This window comes from Macaca nemestrina, chromosome 20 (assembly GCF_043159975.1).
Source record: "Macaca nemestrina isolate mMacNem1 chromosome 20, mMacNem.hap1, whole genome shotgun sequence".
In the NCBI taxonomy this organism is placed as follows: Eukaryota; Metazoa; Chordata; class Mammalia; order Primates; family Cercopithecidae; genus Macaca; species Macaca nemestrina.
In genome coordinates, this window is record NC_092144.1 from 58,655,713 (window position 1) to 58,676,222 (window position 20,510).

The 20,510-nt window shown below is 57.1% G+C and overlaps 2 protein-coding genes across 6 annotated transcripts in view; one reads left to right on the forward strand and one right to left on the reverse strand.

Annotated features, from left to right (window-relative positions):
• The first annotated feature begins 236 nt into the window (after positions 1–236).
• LOC105478640 (cytohesin 2) lies at positions 237–10,669 on the forward strand. 2 transcript variants are annotated; one of them, XM_011736152.2, is made up of 12 exons: positions 237–633; positions 1,456–1,603; positions 1,706–1,772; positions 3,756–3,874; positions 4,733–4,813; positions 5,336–5,448; positions 5,606–5,754; positions 6,271–6,382; positions 9,499–9,575; positions 9,704–9,775; positions 9,868–10,022; positions 10,404–10,669. In XM_011736152.2, the coding sequence occupies exons 1-12, from the start codon at positions 615–617 to the stop codon at positions 10,489–10,491; spliced, it is 1,200 nt and encodes a 399-aa protein (XP_011734454.2). In that variant the 5' UTR covers positions 237–614; the 3' UTR covers positions 10,492–10,669. The 2 variants fall into 2 exon arrangements, with proteins under 2 accessions (XP_011734454.2, XP_070943448.1); XM_071087347.1 differs by lacking the exon at positions 237–633 and adding an exon at positions 970–1,150.
• A 5,342-nt stretch (positions 10,670–16,011) lies between these two features.
• The window catches only part of LOC105478643 (lemur tyrosine kinase 3), a 29,044-nt gene continuing 24,545 nt past the window's right edge, over positions 16,012–20,510 (reverse strand). For 3 of the 4 annotated variants that reach the window (XM_011736156.3, XM_071087342.1, XM_071087343.1), the window contains exon 16: positions 16,012–16,536. In XM_011736156.3, coding sequence (XP_011734458.2) covers positions 16,520–16,536 — 17 coding nt within the window. In that variant the 3' untranslated portion in view covers positions 16,012–16,519. The remainder of the gene's footprint in view (positions 16,537–20,510) is intronic. The other variant, XM_071087346.1, reaches the window with a different exon arrangement.

Sequence of the window (20,510 nt, forward strand, 5' to 3'; positions counted from 1 at the left end):
GGCCTGCTAGGAGGTGTGGCTTACGGAAACAAGCCAGTTCTAGCCCCGCCTCCTGGCAACAAGATTAACCAAGTACCGCCCCCTAGCAACGGATTATTGGAGGCGGGGTTCGGTTTACCTAGTCTCCGAGTGTCCAGGGCCTTTGAGCAGGCGCAGAGATGTCTGTACCGCGTAGGTCCGCCTCCGCGCAACACCTTTCTGGGGCTTCCCATTGGAGAGCAAGCCTGTCAAGTGCTTTCTGTTGTTTCGGAGGCGGGGCCTGCTGCCCTGCCTGCACTCCGATTGGCCCCGCGGGCCGTCTACCTCTGGCCGGACATACCTACATCAGCTTTTTGTACGACTGTTGGCCCTGGAAGACGATCCTTTGGTGGCGAGGGCGGGGAGGACTAAAGCGCCCACTGTGGATTGGACGGTGTCAAAAAGAGGGACGGTCCCTACTGAAGGGGCGGTTGGGCGACCAAGGGAGAGTCTTTTCAGCGCTGAGGTCTGGCGCTGAGGAGGCGGCGGTGGCTCCCGGGGCGTTTGAGCGGGCTCACCCGAGCCCGCGGGCCAACGCGGATCCAGGCCCGACCGGCGGGACCGCCCCGGACTCCCCGCGGGCCTTCCTAGCCGCCATGGAGGACGGCGTCTATGGTAGGTCGGGGAGGGGCGGGGTCGGCTGGGAGCTGCTGGAGCGTTTTCTCCTGAACGTTCCGCCGCGAACGTTTCCCCCTGGAGCGCGCAGCCCAGAAGCTTTCGGCCCAGTAGTAGACTTGTCGCGCCGCTTTTGTGGGGCGCTGGACGGGCTTCCGGCGGGGCCCGAAAGCGGGGCGTTCCAGGCCATTGTTTGGGCTGATCCTGTTTCCGGTGGCGGCGGGAGGGGCGGGATGGAGCGGTGGAGGCGAGGCCGGGGCGGAACCATTCCCGCTGGAGGGGCGGGCAAGCCCAGCGTCTGCCGGGGCCGGGGAGGGGCGCTCGGGTTGCGGGGAGGGGAGAAATCTTGGGGGGCGGGGGCCTTCGATGTCCCGCCCCGTCTTCCCAACTCTCCCGAGCTGTCATCAGCTCCCCCGGCCGTAGTGACTGTTCATGGACCCAGGAGTCCGGATAACCAGGTCCCCAGCTACCTCGCCAGTAATGGAGTCAGAAAACCAAGGCCTCAGTCCCCTTCCAAGTAATGGACCTAGAAACTCAGGCCCCCAACCCTTTCTTCCCTCACACCTAAGAGCTCAGGCACCTATTCCCCTTCTCCTTCAGACTCTGGAATCCGGGCCCCAAGTCCCCTCCTCCCCCCAGGACTCAAGAGTTTAGAGCCCCGGCCCTTCTCTGCACGGAGGAATCCAGGCCCCCAGCGCAGTCTTCTGTGCAGACATGGAAGGCCCTTATGCATCCTCTCCCAGCTCTGTCCGCCCCCAGATTGCAGGAATTCAGGCTCATGGTCCCCAGCACTGACTTTTAAACCGTGACCCCGACCCCTAGAACCCCCAGACCTGACTCCGGAGGAGCGGATGGAGCTGGAGAACATCCGGCGGCGGAAGCAGGAGCTGCTGGTGGAGATTCAGCGCCTGCGGGAGGAGCTCAGTGAAGCCATGAGCGAGGTGGAGGGGCTGGAGGCCAATGAGGGCAGGTGAGGACTGGGGCGGGTGACCTGGGGGGCGTGGGGTTGACTGAGGCCAGGAATGCCCAGGCATTGACCCCCCATCCCCCACCCTGCTCTCTGCTCCTGCAGTAAGACCTTGCAGCGGAACCGGAAGATGGCAATGGGCAGGAAGAAGTTCAACATGGACCCCAAGAAGGTGCTTGGGGCCACAGGACTGGGATCCGCTGGGCAAACATCCGGGCAGGGGCTTCTGGCACCTCCGGGTTCCAGAAGCGTGATGGTTCCGGGTCTATTCTAGGTGGACAGACTTGGTCCTAATCCCTGGATTCAGATACTGGCTGTCCATTTGTTCTCTGAACACTGACCAAGTGTTCCAGCCCTCCTGACGCTTATGTTTCGTCCCCTGCCCTGAAGGTTGTCTTCCACTTTCTACTTGTATGGGCGCACTTCTAGTCCCAAGATGAGCTCGAGTCTTGTAGGGCTGTAGACAAAGTGATATGCACAAAGGAGAGTTGACCTCCCTCCTGCAAAGGTGCCATGACAGAGGGAGGTATCAGGGTAGTAGATTTCTGGAGGAGGCAGGCTGGTGGAGTCAGGGAGGGCTTCCTTGAGGAGGAGACATTCAGGTCGGGTTTGAAGGATGAGTAGGTGTTCACTAGGTGGAGGAATGGCTTTTGTTCACTTACTTTTTTTTTTTTTTTTTGTGAGACAGAGTCTTGCTCTGTCACCCAGACTGGAGTGCAGTGATGTGATCTCGGCTCACTGTAACCTCCCCATCCCATGTTCAAGCGATTCTCCTGCCTCAGCCTCCCAAGTAGCTGGGCTTACAGACTCCCGCCACCATGCCCAACTAATTTATGTATTTTTAGTAAAGATGGGGTTTCACCATGCTGGCCAGGCTGATTTCAAACTCCTGACCTCAGATGATCTGCCCACCTCAGCCTCCCAAAGTGCTGGGATTACAGGCATGAGCCACCATGTCCGGCCTGTTCACATACTCATTTAACACCCGTTCTCTTTTTTTTTTTTTTTTTTTTTTTGAAACAGAGTCTCACTCTGTCGCCCAGGCTGAAGTGCCATGGAGCAATCTCAGCTCACTGCAAGCTCTGCCTTTTGGGTTCACGCCATTCTCCTGCCTCAGCCTCCTGAGTAGCTGGGACTATAGGTGCCCGCCGCCACGCCTGGCTAATTTTTTGTATTTTTTTAGTAGAGACGGGGTTTCACCGAGTTAACCAGGATGGTCTCGATCTCCTGACCTCGTAATCCGCCCGCCTTGGCCTCCCAAAGTGCTGGGATTACAGGCGTGAGCCACCGTGCCCAGCCTTTAACACCCATTTTCTGAGGCCTCTTGAGAGCCTGATCCTGTATAGGGCAATGCTGGGGACCCAAAGAAGAATTAGATGCTGCCCTGTGCTCAGCCCCTGGACATGGATACCCCAATTCAGAGTGAGATATGGCAGCAGTAGAGAGGGCTTCATAGCACAGAGAGCGAGAGAAGCCTCCAGTCTAGCAAGGGCTTGGAGTTCACAGCCCTTGAGGGACTGCGTCTGCTCAAGGTTGTCACGTTATTCTTTCCTGAAGCAGTTGGAATTCTGTTCAGTCATTCAACACACATTTATTGGCTGGGTTCCATGGCTTATGCCTGTAATCCCAGTGCTTTGACAGGCCTAGGCGGGAGGATTGCTTGAAGGCAGGAATTTGAGACCAGCGTGGGCAGCATAGTGATAACTCATCTCTAGAAAAAATAAAAATAAATAAATTATCCAGGTGTATTGGTACATGCCTATAGTCCCAGCTTCTCAGGAGGCCGAAGGGAGAGGATCCCTTGAGCCCAGCGGTTCGAAGCTGCAGTGAGCTGTGATCACGCCACTGCACTCCAACCTGTGCAGTAGAGCGAGACCAGGTCTCAGAAAGAAAAGAACATGTACCGAGCACCTGTTCCTTGCCAGACCCTGTTGTTGGTGCTGGAATTAACCAGGCAAAGGCAGAGAGGGTAGGCCATGAGGTGCAAAGGCCATGAGTTGGGAAGAATCCTATTTAAGACCCTTGAGAAGGCTGAAAGTGAAACCTGGCCCTGGTCTGTTGAGGGTGGGGGTAGGTCTGGATGCTGAGGTTCCCAGGGAGGTGAGGGGGGTGGCTTTCTGGCGCTCAGCACTGAGACCTTGTCCCCACTCACCAGGGGATCCAGTTCTTGGTGGAGAACGAACTGCTGCAGAACACACCCGAGGAGATTGCCCGCTTCCTGTACAAGGGCGAGGGGCTGAACAAGACAGCCATCGGGGACTACCTGGGGGAGAGGTACGGCCGCCACCACTCAGCTCCTGTGGGGCCCGCCCCTCCCGCTACCTGCGCCCAGCTCCTGCCCTCACACCGGCAGCTCGCAGGTGGAACAGCCCTGCAGCCTCCCCACAGAGAGGCCCTGGCAGATGCGTCTTCTGACTGGACTGTGACAGAATGGACGGACACAGGGGCTAGGGGAGCCTGCGGCCACCCGAGAGCATCTGGGGATGCGGGGCCTTCTGGAATTACCTGGGGGTTGTGGGGAAGCATCCATTTATATCTGAGAAGGGTGGAGAGCATCTCTCAAGGGTCATGGGAGCATGAGAACAGGGGTAGACCGTGGCTGTGCATGGGCACTGGGTTGCCATCTGGGAGCTGTGGGGACCACTGGGCCCTTGTGGGGAGCCTAGGAGTTGTGGGGGTCATTTGGAAGCCTAGAATGCATGGGACTGGACAGCAAATGGTTGGAGGCCATCTGTAGACGTCTGGGAATCAGGGATTTACAGAGATCTGGGGTGTGTGGGAAGCATCTCTGGATGTCTGGGGGAGATGGGGACTGTGTCTGGATACCTGGGGAGCGTGGGGATCGTTTGAGAGAGGTGACAGTAGGTAGCATACATGTTTGCGGGATTTCTCCCAACTGTACAAAGGTCTGGCTTAACCTGGGTTCCCAAGCCATATATTCCTCCCAAGAGTGTGTTCTGAGCATCCCCCACCGTGGGGGCAGGCCTGTGTGGGAGCCCAGCAGGAAACTTCACCCTCCGCAGAGGGCAGCTGTGGTGCAGTAGAAGGGGCACGACTTCCCCAGGGCCTTGCCTCCTGCCCACTCCTGCTCTATCCTCTCCAAACTGCATTGACTTTGTCCTGTCCTTCCAGGGAAGAGCTGAACCTGGCGGTGCTCCATGCTTTTGTGGATCTGCATGAGTTCACCGACCTCAATCTGGTGCAGGCCCTCAGGTGAGTGACCGGGAGGGGTTTGGAAGGCCAGGAATGTACCTGTCAGGGCCTTCCTAGTTACAAGTGACAAACCTTAAGAAAAAAACAGAAACAAGCAAAACAGAAACAAAAACTAGGGAACCGAGTGCGTCCTGCACCATCAAAGTCCAAGGTTATGGCCTCCTTCAGGCATAGCTATATCCGGGAGCTCAAATGGTGGTCAGAAAGTCGACTTTCTTTGTCTCTTGTATTTGCCACTATGCCAGCATTGCTGTCTGCAGCCCCTCTTACCTGATAACAAGCCACAACCAACCCCCAGACCTGTCTAGCAAACTTAGCAGAAAGAGGCTATTTCTGTACCGCTCCACAGCACTCCTGTGGCCAGTGCCCATTGGTCAGATTGGATCACGTGACCTTACCTGAACCACCTGCTGAGGCCGGAAGGTTGGGATTCCTCATGGACCAGTTCCTATCGCAGGGACTGAGAGTGGGGACAGGCTCCCGCCAGCCCTAGCATCCATTCCTGGCCCCTCCCCAACCCAGGCAATTTCTATGGAGCTTTCGCCTCCCCGGAGAGGCCCAGAAAATTGACCGGATGATGGAGGCCTTCGCCCAGCGATACTGCCTGTGCAACCCTGGGGTTTTCCAGTCCACAGGTGCGGGCCCCAACTCCTGGGTCCTGGGAAAGAGGAGACGGGGGCCCAGACCCCTAGGTCTGAGGGAGGGAGGGGGCTGGGAGCTGGGGGTCCTGGGGAGTGGGGGCACTGGGGGCTGACATGCCTGGGTCGTCACCACCTGCCCTGTCTGGTGCAGACACGTGCTACGTGCTGTCCTTCGCCGTCATCATGCTCAACACCAGTCTCCACAATCCCAATGTCCGGGACAAGCCAGGCCTGGAGCGCTTTGTGGCCATGAACCGGGGCATCAACGAGGGCGGGGACCTGCCTGAGGAGCTGCTCAGGGTCAGCTCCCCTTCCTTGCCCCTCAGCCCTGTCCCTCTTCCTGCCACAGACACCCCCGCCCCACCTGTGGTCTCCTAGTGCCCGAGCTGTCTGCCGTCACCCCCAAGATGGTGCGATCCTGCCAACTCCTGCGTGATCTTTTTCTCTCACTCTGGCTGCTTCTCTTCTTGACTGTCTCTCTCAGGCTTTGGCCCTGACAGTTTTGGCCTGTTTGTCTGCTCTATCTCTGGCTGTCATGCTTTCTGGCCCTTGATTGGCCTCATTCCCCATCTGTCTGTTTCTCTGAGGACGGAGCCGGCTCTTCCACCTGTCACCAGGGCATCTCTTCTTTCCTCCCCCACCTCGGCCTCCCTTCACTTCTCTGCCTTTCACTTCCCCTCCTCCCCAGTCTGCCCCCTCTCTTCCCCACCATGAGTCATCCCACCCCTGGTCTCGCTGCCCCCCACCCTGAGTAACCCTTGGCGGGGGGTGGGGTCCCAGGGGCCTTGAATGGCTAATGGAGCCTTCACTCCTCAGAACCTCTACGACAGCATCCGAAATGAGCCCTTCAAGATTCCTGAGGATGACGGGAACGACCTGACCCACACCTTCTTCAACCCAGACCGGGAGGGCTGGCTCCTGAAGCTGGGTACGTGACCTCCTGACCCCGCTGGTCCCTCCACAGGGGGACATTCGTGGGCCTGGGCCCTGGACTCAGCTTCCACACACACCTGCTGCCTGAACTGAGGCAAATGATTCGACCTCTCTGAACCTCAGTTTTCGACACCCAAAAAATGGTGCTGAAAATAAAATCAGGCCCGTGCGCTGGGCCTGGCCTGTAGTAAGTACTTCCCAACCCCTTTTCTTTACCCACGAATGTTCATGGAGCCCTTCTGTGCCAGGCCCTGAGCTGGGCTGAGGACGCAGTGAGAGGCAGGTGACATTGTCCTTTTGTGGGGGAAGAGTTCACTGAGGCTTCTCTCTACTGCGTTAACCCAGCCCAAGGGAGCCAAACCCCCGGAGCATGTTATTCCCCTTGGCAAGAACTCCCAGGGTCCCAGGCAGGACTGAGCCCGCACTCCAAGGCATCAGGCCCAGAGCACTGGCTGATCCAGGAGCCATCCTTCCCGAAACACCACCCACAGGCAGAAAAGAGCCAAACAGGCGAGGAAACCTGTCCCAGATTCTGGCTCCCGGCTGGGGCGGGAATAGCCAGGGCTGGTGCAGATGAGTCGGGAGACCCAGCTGAGATGGAGGGGGGAGTCTTCGTTGTAACATGTGGCACTGGCACATTCAAGGTTGGTTAGCATGGATCAGACGGGATCGTAGCATGATGAGGGGTTAGCACGAGGACTGGAGTGGTTCTCAGCCCTGGCTGCACATGACATTTGCCTGGGCACCTCGAAAACTCCGGTGGCCAGGCCACAGACTCCTGAAGTCAGGCTTTCAGGAGCAGAAGGGCTATCAGTCACCGTTTAAGCTCCCAATGCATAGTTGAGGTTGAGAGACACTGGCCTGGAGCCGTGCCTGGTAACAGTAGGTGCCACCTGTGTGTGAGATGTGGTTTATAACGGAGAAGCGGTGCACAGCTGCTTCAGAGAGACAGATCTGGGGAGTTACAGTCCAGCACAATAGTGGAGGCTTCCCGTGGCAGCAGGAGAGCCCACAGGAAGCTTCCAGCTCAGTGAAGGGAGTCAAGGCCAGGCTTCTCAGAAGGAGGTTGGACAAGGCAGCTTTGGCCTCTTGAGTCTTGGGGGCCTCTCCATGTGGAACTATCTTTTAAACCAGGGCATCACCGCCTCCACAGATGCCAGGGTTTCCTGGTAAATGTAAAATACTCAAGTCAGGCTGGGCACAGTGGCCCCCCCCTGGAATTTCAGCATTTTGGGAGGACAACGCAGGAGGATTGCTAGAGGTCAGGAGTTTGAGACCAACCTGGGCAATATAACGATATCCCCATCTCTACAAAAAATTAAAAAATTAGCCGGGCCTGGTGGTGCAGGAGGATTGTTTGAGCCCAAGCAGTCGAGGCTACAGTGAGTTGTGATTCTGCCACTGCACTCCAGCCTGGGTAACAGAGCAAGACCCTGTCTCTATAAGATAAAAGTAAAACATGCAAATCACTGTCCAACCAACACTCCGGTCCAGATCCCCGCATTCGATCCAAGGGAGGCAGACTGCTGGGGGAATCTGAGAGTCCTCGAGGCGCCCCTGGGAGTGAGTGGGCCAGAAAGAAGCAGGAAGGCGCCAGCGTCACGCGGAACTGCTTCCCTCAAAACTGCGCCTGTCAGGCCGGGCACGGTGGCTCAGGCCTGTAATCCCAGCACTTTGGGAGGCTGAGGCGTGCGGATCACCTGAGGTCAGGAGTTCGAGACCAGCCTGGCCAACATGGTGAAACCCCGTCTCTACTAAAAATACGAAAATTAGCCGGGCGTGGCGGCGGGCGCCTGTAATCCCAGCTACTTGGGAGGCTGAGGCACAAGAATTGCTTCAACCCAGGAGGTGGAGGTTGCAGTGAGCTGAGATTGCGCCACTGCACTCCAGCCTGGGCGACAGAGCGAGACTCCGTCTCAAAAAAAAAAAAAAAAAACTGCCCCTGTCAGCAGGAACCTTTCCCATTTCCCAGATGAGGAAATTGAGGCTCACGCCTCAGTTTGGCTTTGAGTCCCATCTAAGGCTGCCCAGCCCAGGGACGTCTCTGACCAGAGGGCCTCTGTTCCCTTTGTGCCAGTTCTCCAGGACCCCTTCCTTAAACGATGGAAATACAGGAGTGGAGATTGGTGATGGTGGTTGCTACTCCATGCCTAATAAAAGCCATTCTTACTGTCATTGTTTAACCTTGGGCCCACAAGGAAGCCAGAAGCAGGTCATTTTGCTACAGGAAGGTAGAGGTTGAAGTGAGTCTCCAGGCTGGAGTTCAGAGAGTCCAAGAGAGTGCCCTGAGGTCACACAGCCAGTTTGTGCAGAAGCTGAGATGGGCCCCCACGGCCTCCTCAGGCCAAGGACTAGGGGTTTTGCCTTCTCCCCTGTGGTGCCACCTCCAGGGGAGAGGCACTTTTACCATGTCGAGGGAGGACCCTCCTGGTCTAGGACAGACCTTAGGGAGTAGGCTGGGGCCCTGTACCGAAGCAAGGGGTTTTCAAGGCTGCCACCTGCCACCTGGGGCTCATGGCCCTTGGCCTCTCTGGGAGGGAGGGGCCCCGACCATCGCCCCCTCATGTGGATGTAACTGGTTTTCTTCCCTCTCTCTCCCTCTCCTCCCTCTCTGCGTGTTTCTCTCCTGTGTTTGCCTCTCTGTCCCGCCCCTGCGCATCCCTCCCTGCGCCCACCCTATTTCTGTTGTCTGCGGCTCTTGGGGGTGCTCCATTCTCCTGCCTTCCCTTCTCCTGCACCTGGTCCTGCCTGCTTTCTCGCTGTCTGCCCCAGGAGGTAGGTACACGACCTGTCTTTGTCTCCCATCACTAGACGAGGGGAGGGGCTGCCCTGGCGCCCTGGCCTCCTGCCCACAGGAGGGGGCTGGGGGCTCAGGATCCTGGGCTGGGGCTGACAGACTTAGAAAATGTGGAGCCCCAAGCTGGGGGTGGACGATTCCTGGAGCCCCAGCACGCCCGGCCCTGCTTGTCTGTCTCCCCCCACGCAGTGGCTTTGTCCTAGGCCCCAGGAGCCCCACCTCTACCGCTCTTGCTCTGCTTCTCATGCCCCTCCTATCTCCCAGAGGCCCTGTCCCCCGTTGAGCCCAGGCCCCTCCCGCCCCTTCCCTTCTAGGGGGCCGGGTGAAGACGTGGAAGCGGCGCTGGTTTATCCTCACAGACAACTGCCTCTACTACTTCGAGTACACCACGGTGAGCGGGGCCCGGCTGGGCCCTTGGGTTCCGGGAGGAAGGGCTGCGAGCCTGCACTCCTGGGGCTGAGGGAGGCGGGCTGGGGTGAAGATTTGGAAGTCTGAGTTCTGTTCAACTTGCTTCTTCAGGACAAGGAGCCCCGAGGAATCATCCCCCTGGAGAATCTGAGCATCCGAGAGGTGGACGACCCCCGGAAACCAGTAAGACCCTCTCTGTACACCTTCCTGCCAGGGCGGGGCCTCCTCTGGCCAGGGCTGGCTCTTAACCTGCACCCTTCCTCTCTCGTCCCCAGAACTGCTTTGAACTTTACATCCCCAACAATAAGGGGCAGCTCATCAAAGCCTGCAAAACCGAGGCGGACGGCCGAGTGGTAGAGGGGAACCACATGGTGTACCGGATCTCGGCCCCGACGCAGGAGGAGAAGGATGAGTGGATCAAGTCTATCCAGTGAGCCTGGACTCCTGGGTCTGACGGAGGAAGGGCTGGGGCCTGGACCCCTGGGTCTGACGGAGGAGGGGCTGGGGGTCAGGACCCCTGGGTCTGACGGAGGAGGGGCTGGGGGTCAGGACCCCTGGATCTGACGGAGGAGGGGCTGGGGGTCAGGACCCCTGGGTCTGACGGAGGAGGGGCTGGGGGTCAGGACCCCTGGGTCTGACGGAGGAGGGGCTGGGGCCTGGACCCCTGGGTCAGAGGGAGGAGGGGCTTGGGGGCTTGGGCCTCTGGGTCAGAGGGAGGAGGGGCTGGAGCCTGGACTCCTAGGTCTGAGGGAGGAGGGGCTGGGGGCCTGGACTCCTTGGCCCTCATCCTGGGACCCCTCCCTTTCTGCAGGGCGGCTGTGAGTGTGGACCCCTTCTATGAGATGCTGGCAGCGAGAAAGAAGCGGATTTCAGTCAAGAAGAAGCAGGAGCAGCCCTGACCCCCTGCCCCCAACTCCATTATTTATTACGGAGCTGCCCCGCCTCGGTGGCCGGACCCCTGGGCCTTGGGGCTGTGGATCCTGGTTCCCTGTTTGGAAAATGCACCACCTCTAGCTCCTCTCTGTTCTTTGTAATTAACACGCTGTTGGTAATCTTATTAATTATTTAACCACTTGGCCTGCTGACCCCCTCATTTCTTGGGATTGACAGAGCTGAGGTGCTCGGTGGAGCCAGCCTGTTTCCCTGGACAGGGGCCTGACCCGCCTGTGTCTGTGGGTGCTGCCTGGGTGTGGCTCCTGGGGCCTGTCCCGATGGGCCTGTTCTGGTTTCACCCCGAGCCCAGCAGGAGTGGAGGAAAGGGAGAAGGTTCATGTGGTGGAAGTCTGGAGTTGGAATTGGCCAGAAACGGAGTTTAGAATGCAGGGGTTCAGGGTTAAGGTCTAGCGTTCATTCTAGAAGTTGCCTGACAGCCATCAGCCAGTTATGCTACAGCCATCAGCTGGTTCCCATCTTTGCTTTCATGGGGCTTGAGGTCTTTGAGGGGCAGGAGATAAAACTGATGAGGTGAGCTGGGCCAGGGCCTTGAGGACAACCTGGAGCTGGAAGAACTATAAATGCGACCACCTTGGAGGGTCAGGGAAGGATGAGCGGGGAGGTGGCCGTGTTCTGCAATGGCCTTGCTGATGGGATGTCCTGAAGGGCTGGGCACCCTTAGATGGGGCCAAGAGGGCGGCACTATGGGCTAGTGCCAGAGCCAGGCTTGTCTGTCCCCAAAGGATTAGCCTCCTTTGGAGGACATTTTGTGTCAAGGATAGGGCTGAGGACCGGCGTTCTTAACGTCTTACCTGAGGTTCTAGACAGCCAAAGAAATGTGAGGATCACCTCTATGAAGGTCAAGTCTTGGCATGCGGGGTACCCCTGAATCCTGGGCTAAGGCCTGTGCCTTTTTGCCCTCCAGATGGGGTATGCGTGGTGTCCCCAAAGAACAAGGGCTCGTGGATCCCGAGAAGGGTGCAATGGCGGATTGGGAGGTCCCATGTCACTCTCCCATGCCCGCCTTTGAAGCCAAGGAGCTCTTTAGTTAAAAACAAAAAACAAAAAACTGCAACTCCCCGCAGGGCCCGGGACAGGGACAGGGACGTGGGTGGAGAGGCATCGGTGGCCCCGAGGCGTGCCGCGAGTTGTAGTCCCTCCCGCCCGCTGTGTTCGCTGTTGAGCTCTCCGATGGGGTCTGGCGCTTGGGAATTTTGGGCCTTTATCCCTGTCCCGCCCTTGGCCACAGGCACCCGCCGGCCTGAAGGGTACCGCAGTGCATGTACCCTGCTCCCCTCCGCGGGTAGATGGACTACAGTTCCCGGCAGGCTGTGCGGCGCCCCCGCCACGGTAGACCCAGACCCGAGGTTTTCCGGGCGTCGCAGTTTCCCGAGACTGTGGCGGTGTTTGCCTTCTTTTTCTTGGTTCGATCCCGTACTTTTGTGGAGGGTAGAGAGGAGGCTTTGACCGCCGTGGCCCCAGGGGCTGGTGGGAAATGGAGTTCCAAATGAGAAAATAGAATTCCCCACTTCTCTTTCCCACAGGTGCCAGGGAAGTGGAGTCATCGACCCAAGAAGGTCATGGGAGATGAGGTCCCGGGGTAAACAGCGGGTCCTGCCACTAGGTCACCCTTTCCTGCCGCCTCCCCGGATGAATTGCGTGCAGGGCGGCCGGCTCTGTTGCAGGCAGAGGCAGGAAAAGGCGCGGAGCCCGCTCCTGGCGAAGAGGGGAGTGCGGTGGGAGGGGAATGCGGTGGGAGGGGAATGTGGTGGGAGGGGAGGGCAGAGGCAGGCGGCCGGTCGCGTGGGGCCTGGGCAGCCCCGGGAGGGCCTCGGCAGCCCCGGGAGGGCCTCTGGATGGATTCTTAAGAGATGGATGCCGTGCAAGGGCAGGAGGCAGGGGCCTGACATGTTTGGATTGAAGTTGCAGGAGGGGCCCCTGGCTGCTGCAGAGAGAATAATTTGGAGGCGAGCAGGGAGGTGAGAGGAGACTGTGCGGTGCAGGATGGCGTGGCTGTGGAGGCAGAGAACGATGGGCCACGCTAGGAGTCTTGAAAGAGGAGCCAAAAGGACTTGCTGAGAGCTGTGCAGCTGGTGAATGACAGTGCCATGGCTGAGGTGGTCGAAAGGGAGTATTTTAGGGGAAATCAGTCATTCCGTTTTGACCAAATTAAGCTGGAGATACCTGTGGAACATTCCAGCCAGGCTGCATCACTGCACACTGACCTTCAGCGTTGCCCACAGTCCATCTTCCCCCAGGGCCTGAGGATTCTGACTTCTGGCTCCCTCCTCGCCCAGGACCCCTAAGCTCCCAGCATGCTTCTTTTTTTGTTTTGTTTTGTTTTGGGGTTTTTTTTTTTGGTCTTTGTTTTGTTTGAGAGGGAGTCTCGCTCTGTCCCCTAGACTGGAGTGCAATGGCTCCATCTCGGCTCACTGCAACCTCCGCCTCCCAGGTGCAAGCAATTCTCTTGCCTCAGCCTCCCGAGTAGCTGGGATTACAGATGTGTACCACCGTACCCAGCTAATTTTTGTATTTTTAGTGGAGATGGGGTTTCACCATGTTGGCCAAGCTGGTCTCGAACTCCGGACCTCAGGTGGTCCACCTGCCTCAGCCTCCCAAAGTGCTAGGATTACAGGTGTGAGCCACTGCGCCCGGCCTCAGCCCACTTCTTTCAGGTGGCTATGGTTTGGATATCATTTGTCCTCACTAAAATTCATGTTGAGATTCAAGCCCCAGTGTGGCAGGTGTTGGGATGTGGGGCCTGATAGGAGCTACGTGGTCATGGAGGTGGATTCCTCATGGATAGATTAATGCCTGCCTTCAGGGGTGAGTCAGTTCTCACCCTTGGGAATTTGGGAATTTGGTTTTCTCTCCCTTGCTTCCTTCAGCACCACGTGATCTCTGTGCACACAGCGACATCCTTCTGCCCTCCCCCTAGAGCAGAAGCAGCCTCAGGGGTGAGGGAGGTCCTCAGTGAGTGCACCTGCCCAGTCTTGAACCTTCCAGCCATCAGAATCTGAGCCAAATCAACCTCTTCCTTCATAAAGACCCAGATTCAGTTCTTCTGTCAGAGCAACACAAAATGGACTCAGCACAGGTCAAATTGTGTCTCCCCACCCCCACAAAAAACTTTATATTAAAATCCTAATCCCCAGAATCTCAGAATGTGATCTTATTAGGAAATAAGGTCATTGCAGATATAATTAGTTCAGATGAAGTCATTCATGTGGACCCTAATCCAGTAGGATGCGTGTCTTTATAAAAGTTTGGACAGAGACAGACACACAGAAAGGACACCGTGTGGAGGTGAAGGCAGAGATTGGGGTGATGCCTCTACAAGCCGAGGAAAACCAGAGCTGCCAGCACACCCTCAGAAGCCAGGTAGAGGCCGGGGACTCATCCTCCCTCGCAGCCTCAGGAGCGGCCAGCCCTGCCGACACCCTCATCTCAGACTTCTGACCTCCAGCACTGGGAGACCATTAGTTTCTGTGATTTAAGCCACTCATTTTGAGGTACGTTGTTATGTCAGCCCTGGAGAACTAACCACTCCTCCCTCAGACCCAGGAGTCCAGGCCCAGCCCCTTCTTCCCTCAGACCCAGGAGTTAGGGACCCTGCCCTCTCCTTCCTCAGACCCAGGAGTCTAGGTCCCCAGCCCCTCCTCCCTCAGACCCAGGAATCCAGGCCCCAGCTTCTCCTCCCTCAGACCCAGGAGTCCAGACCCCCAGCCCCTCCTCCCTCAGACCCAGGAGTCCAGGCCCCCAGCCCCTCCTCCCTCAGATCCAGGAGTCTAGGCCCCCAGCCCCTCCTCTCAGACCCAGAAAGTCCAGCTGTCACCTTCCCCCTGGTTTGGTTCATGCAGCACCCACCCTGTGGAAGATGTCTCAGGATCACTTCAGGCACCGCCAAGGACTTGCATGCGACCCTAATGCTGCCGTCACCTTAACTCCCAGGCCGGAGTCTACACTACAGCCTCCCTAATAGAGGGAAAGGACTGGATTCCCACCCCTTGCTCCTTCCCTCTTCCCGCATCCAAACTACATCCCGCAAATACACCAGTGAACCTGGTACCAAGGTGATGGCAGATAGGTTGAGACCAAGAGATCAGAGCTGCAAAGACAAACCCGGTCAGAGGGAAAAAGAGTGAGAAACAGAATCCAGGAGAAACCGAGAACAAGAAATAGAGACAGCCTGGCGCGGTGGCTCACGCCTGTAATCCCAACACTTTGGGAGGCCGAGGCAGGTAGATCATTGAGGTCATGAGTTCGAGATCAGCTTGGCCAACATGGTGTAACCCTGTCTCTACTAAAAATACAAAAATTACCCGGGCCTGGTGGCAGGCACCTGTAATTCCAGCTACTTGGGAGGCTGAGGCAGGAGAATCAGAGCCACATTTCTGCAAGGTGCCCCGCAGTGGTGGCCAGACACTATCCCAGGGCCAGGGGCTAGTGGGGCAGGCGCTCAGAAATGACGTGCTCATGCCTACACTGGAGGATTGCAGTGAGCCAAGATCGCACCACTGCACTGCAACCTGGGCGACAGACTGAGATGGTCTCATAAAAAAAGGAAATAGAGACAAAAGCACAAGGCAGAAGGCCATAATAGAGACAGGAGGAGGTGACAGGGAGACACAGACAAGGAGAAAAAATGTGGAGGCAGGGAGGAACTCGAGACAAAGACATCGAAATAGAATTAGACAGGGAGGAGGAGGCCGAGAGCAAGAGACTTAGATGGGGAGACAGGAAAACTCCAGATCAGATGGAGACCAAAACTGGGGCAGGGTGAGACGGGGAGCCAGAAGGACGGAAATGAGAGAAAGCGCGCCACACGGAGAGGTGCGGTTAGGTAAAAGCAAGGGATGACAATGTCAGCAAGGTGGGCGTCACATGAAGAAACGGGTAAACTGAGGCAGCACCACGGTGGACAGGGAGGTAGACCCGGACCTTCAAGGAACAGGCAGTGCCGACCTGAGGCGGGCGGGATGTCATCATAATCCAGTGTGGGCATGAGCAGGTCATTTCTGAGTCCCTGTTCCACTAGCCCCTGGCCCTGGGATAGTGTCTGGCCACCACTGCGGGCCACCTTGCAGAAACGTGGCTCTGACCACAGCCTGCACCTTCCCCACCCAACCCCAGTGGATTCCTTTTTTTTTTTTGAGATGGAGTCTCACTCTCACCCAGACTGGAGTGCAGTGGCATGATCTCGGTTCACTGCAACCTCTGTCTCCTGGGTTCAAGCGATTCTCTTGCTTCATCCTTATGGATTCTTGAGTCTGCAGTGCTGCTGCTGTAGCAGCCGAGGTCGGGTGATGCGCACACTAGGCGCAGAGTAGGATCTGGAGAAGCAGAGAAGCCAGGGCCTCGCCACTGCGCGGGAGTTTCCGCCTCTCTGAGCATGGATGTTCCATCCGCCATGCGGGCCGGCCAGGGTCGCACTCCCTCCCTACATCCTCCCCGCCTCACCTCGTGAAACACGCACAGGCCCCGTGTTCCTCCAAAAAGTTGTTTTTGTCTTTTTTAAATAATGTGAAAATGCCACGCGAAGGTTTGAACCAGAGACCCCTCCAGGGGCCGGGCTGGGGAGGGAAAGGGGAGACGCGAAATGGGGGGTCCAGGTCCCCGAAGCCTGCGGCCCCTGTCTGGAGCCAGGAGTGGGTGAGGAGGGACCTCCGCTGTGTCGAGGGGCTCCAGGCCCAAAAGAGTTCAGTTCAGTTCCGAGAAAGGCGGCTCTCTATGGAGGGGTGGGGGGATTCCTGCCTCATTTGGCACCAAGGGGGTCAGGGGGGTCAGGGGAGCCATCTGGGGGGCTTGGGGGCGGGGGGCCGGGGCCTCCCGTTTGGCACATGGTGGGGGAGGGGGAGGGGGAGGGGGAGGGCCCAGCCTCGGGGGCCTCCCCGGAGGCGGCGTCTGCGGTGGTGGCAGTGGCGCCGTTGTCCACGGAGGATTCCATTCTCAACCCCTCTTCTGACGGTGCAGGGGGGTCGGGTCTTCGGGGAATCAGTTCTCCACGGGGCCTGAAAATGGAGAGAGGAGAGAGAGAAAGGAAATTACTAGGGGGACAGCCTCATGCCTTCTAAGTCACTCAGTGGAAAAGCAAAGCCCTCACCCATCGTGGCCCAAAAGATCTGCGTTTCTTCTCTGTCCTCACCTACCCTTCTTCCCCCGTCTGCTCCAGCCACGGGGCCGCCTGCTGTTCCTCCAGTGCTCCCAGCACGCTCCGACCCCAGGGTCTTTGCACGTGCTGTTCCCGCTGCCTGGAACATTCTTCCCCCGTGACTAAAGCCCCACCTGCAACATCCCCTCCACTGAGTCCTTCCCCAACCATACTGAGTCGAGCAGTCACCCCTGCACGCTCTGGTCTTTCTCACTCATTTCCCTCTGACTGTTTTGCGTTTGTCACTCTGGGATTACCCTGTCCTTGTTTTTTTTGTTGTTGTTGTTTTGTTTTGAGACGGAGTCTCGCTCTGTCGCCCAGGCTGGAGTACAGTGGCGCAATCTCGGCTCACTGCAAACTCCGCCTCCCGGGTTCATGCCATTCTCCTGCCTTAGCTTCCCAAGTAGCTGGGACTACAGGTGTCCGCCACCACGCCCAGCTAATTTTTTATAGTTTTAGTAGAGACGGGGTTTTACCATGTTAGCCAGGATGGTCTCCATCTCCCGACCTCGTGATCCACCCGCCTCAGCCTCCCAAAGTGCTAGGATTACAGGCATGAGCCACTGTGCCCGGCCAACCCTGTCCTTGTTTTTTCTTTTTTGGTTTTTGTTTGTTTTGAGACGGAGTCTCGCTCTGTTGCTCAGGCTGGAGTGCGCGGTCTTGACTTGCTGCAACCTCCACCTTCTGGATTCAAGCAATTCTCCTGCCTCAGCTTCCTGAGTAGCTGGGATTACAGGTGCCTGCCACCACACCCACACCCAGCTAATTTTTCTTTTTCTTTTTTTTTTTTTTTTGAGATGGAGTCTTGCTCTGTTACCCAGGCTGGAGTGCAGTGGTGCGATCTGAGCTCACTGCAAGCTCTGCCTCCCGGGTTCATGCCATTCTCCTGCCTCAGCCTCCTGAGTAGCTGGGACTACAGGCGCCCACAACCACGCCTGGCTAATATTTTGTATTTTTTTTAGTAAAGACGGGTTTCACCGTGTTAGCCAGGATGGTCTCCTGACCTCGTGATCCACCCGCCTCAGCCTCCTAAAGTGCTGGGACTATAGGCATGAGCCACCGCGCCTGGCCAATTTTTGTATTTTTCATACAGACAGGGTTTCACCATATTGGCCAGGCTGGTCTCGAACTCCTGACCTCAAATGATCTGCCCGCCTCGGTCTCCCAAAGTACTGGGATTACAGGTGTGAGCCACCGCGCCTGGCCTACCCTGTCCTTGGGGAGGAGCTTCCTGTCTGCTTGTTCCTATAGAATGTAACCTCAGTGATGACAGGGGCTGTGGTCACTGTTGTGTCCCCAGCATCCCGTCTGGCACAAGGCACCCCTTTTCCCTGTGGAAAGAGCTGTCCCCGAGAACTCCGACCAAACTTTCCCATGACTCTAGCTCTGACCTCCCTGGGCGAGCGGAATGAAAGCCCCATCCATTGCACAGACCAGAAAACTAAGGTCCGGGAGGTGCAGGTTCTCGCTGGGGGCCTCATATCAGGCTCCCTCATGCTCCACCCTGTACTTCTTACCTGGGGGGCCTGGGTCAAATCATTGCCCTCACTCCCAGCCCCTGAGCTTCAGTTTCCCTCTTTCAATGGGAAGCATGACCTTCATGCTTCATGAAGACTTTGGGCTATGTGGCATCTCTTAGTACCCAGTAAATGTTTGCTAAGTGGACAGAGCCACACTGAGCGGGGCAGAGAAGAGGACCCGCCTCAGGCCCCCACGCCATGGTCTTGGGAGCCAGACAGGCGCAGTAGCTCGTCGCCCACGCTGCTGCAGAAGTATTTGTCAGCTGAGCGAAGGGATTTGGGGTTTGGCACGATCGCGCCCTCCATCTCCTCTGCTGATGATTAAAGGTGAAGTCATTCTTGCTTGCCGGCCCCGCCAGCTCAGCCCTGACTCACCACTTGGCAGTATCCCCATACCCTGGAATGCACCCCCACTCTGTCCTCACAGGGGCCCCGCGATGACGGCTTCAGGGAGGAAGTGACATTCAGAGTGAAGCCTGAGCATGCAGCCAAGTGAAGGAAGAGTCAGCCCCCAGCCCTGTCCCGCCCGCCCTTGACTCTCTGCCCTGTCCAACCTCTCCATTCCCATGGCCCTGGCTCACTGTGCTTTCCCCAGCCTCTCCCCAGCCTCCCAGCTCCCACTCTTGCCCTTCTGCCCCCAAGAGGCCCCAGAGCAGTCTTCCTACACCCAACATTGACTTCCCTCCCCTGCTTATAGTCCTCCATGGCTCCCTAGCACCCCCAGGACAAAGTCCCAGTCCTCAGTGCACCCCCTGCCCTCACTCCTCAGCCCTCCATGCGCTCTGAGTAACCCTCAGCCACACCAGTCTCCTTCTGTTCCTTGAGCAGGCCAAGCTCTCTCTTGCCTCTGGCCCTGTGTGCAAGCTGTCCCCTCTGCCAGCATGCAGTCCCCTTCTCCTTCACCTAGTCAATGACAACCAACCCTTCCAGTCCCCAGTTAAATGACACTTTTTTTTTTTTTTTTGAGATGGAGTTTCGCTTTTGTTGCCCAGGCTGGAGGGCAGTGGCACAATCTCAGCTCACCGCAACCTCTGCCTCCCGGGTTCAAGCGATTCTCCTGCCTCACCCTCCCAAGTAGCTGGGATTACAGGCATGCGCCACCGCGCCCAATTAATTTTGCATTTTTAGTAGAGACAGGGTTTCTCCATGTTGGTCAGGCTGGTCTTGAACTCCTGACCTCAGGTGATCCGCCTGCCTTGGCCTCCCAAAGTGCTGGGATTACAGGCGTAAGCCACCAGGCCTGGCCTTAAATGACACTTCTAAGGGGAAAATAAAACCCTTTCCTCTTGTCATCTGCTTCCTCTGCAAGCCTGAGTTTGCAGTTATTCATTTGTCATAGCAGCGTGTGGTCAGCATCTGCAGGGAGGACCAAGCAGGCTCACCCATCTTGCTCCACTCAGAATCCCGTGCCCAGCATGGCGCCTGCACGCAGAGGATGATCAGAAAACATCGACTTAATTTTAAGTGCAGTAATAGCTAATAATAATAATAGCTAACAGGGCCGAGCACAGTGGTTCATGCCTGTATTCCCAGCTGGGAGGCTGAGGCCGGCAGATCGCCTGAGGTCAGGAGTTCAAGACCAGCCTGTCCAACATGGTGAAACCCCGTCTCTACTAAAAATACAAAAATTAGCCGACTGTGGTGGCGGGCGCCTGTAATTCCAGCTACTCAGGAGGCTGAGGCAGGAGAATTGCTTGAACCCGGGAGGTGGAGGTTACAGTGAGCCAAGATCACGCCATTGCACTTCAGCCTGGGCAACAAGTGCAAAACTCCATTTCAAAAATACTAACTAACTAAATAATAATAATTGCTAATGGTTAGAGACCGCTGCTGCATGAATAGACTCCGTGCTGCATACATGCATACACGGGAGGATTAAGCCATTTAATTCCCTCAGCAATCTTATGAATTAGATCCTGTTATCATTCCCACCCTATATATGAGGGAACTGAAGCACAGAGAGGGAAAGCGACTTGCCTCAGGTCACACATCTAAGAAATGGCAGGGACAATATCTGGACTCAGGCAAGATTGGGGAAATAGGAGTGAAACCCTCCAGTGGCGCCTTCTACCTTAGCTCTGATACTGGGGATCACCACCTGTTCCGCCGGGATGCGTACAAGCCCTGTGTCCTGGGGTGTTCCCTGGCTCGGCAGCAGGGGGCAGCAGAGAGCCCAGTCCCTTTCCAGTCCTGCGCTGGGACCTGCCAATGTGCCCTCCTCTCCCTGAGAGTGGCCTTAGCATAGCTAAGAGTTGGAAACTAGGGGCGACATGACCCCTCTCCCAACATGGCCACGAGGAGTAACGATATGGTA

What these genes read in the sequence shown, in the direction of transcription:
- LOC105478640 (XM_071087347.1), top strand. Translation starts at nt 1,066, where the DNA reads ATGGACCCAGGAGTCCGGATAACCAGGTCCCCAGCTACCTCGCCAGTA. An exon ending in CTGGAGGCCAATGAGGGCAG is followed by an intron (nt 1,604 to 1,705) that starts GTGAGGACTGGG and finishes CTGCTCCTGCAG; the next exon opens with TAAGACCTTGCAGCGGAACC. An exon ending in GGGGACTACCTGGGGGAGAG is followed by an intron (nt 3,875 to 4,732) that starts GTACGGCCGCCA and finishes CTGTCCTTCCAG; the next exon opens with GGAAGAGCTGAACCTGGCGG.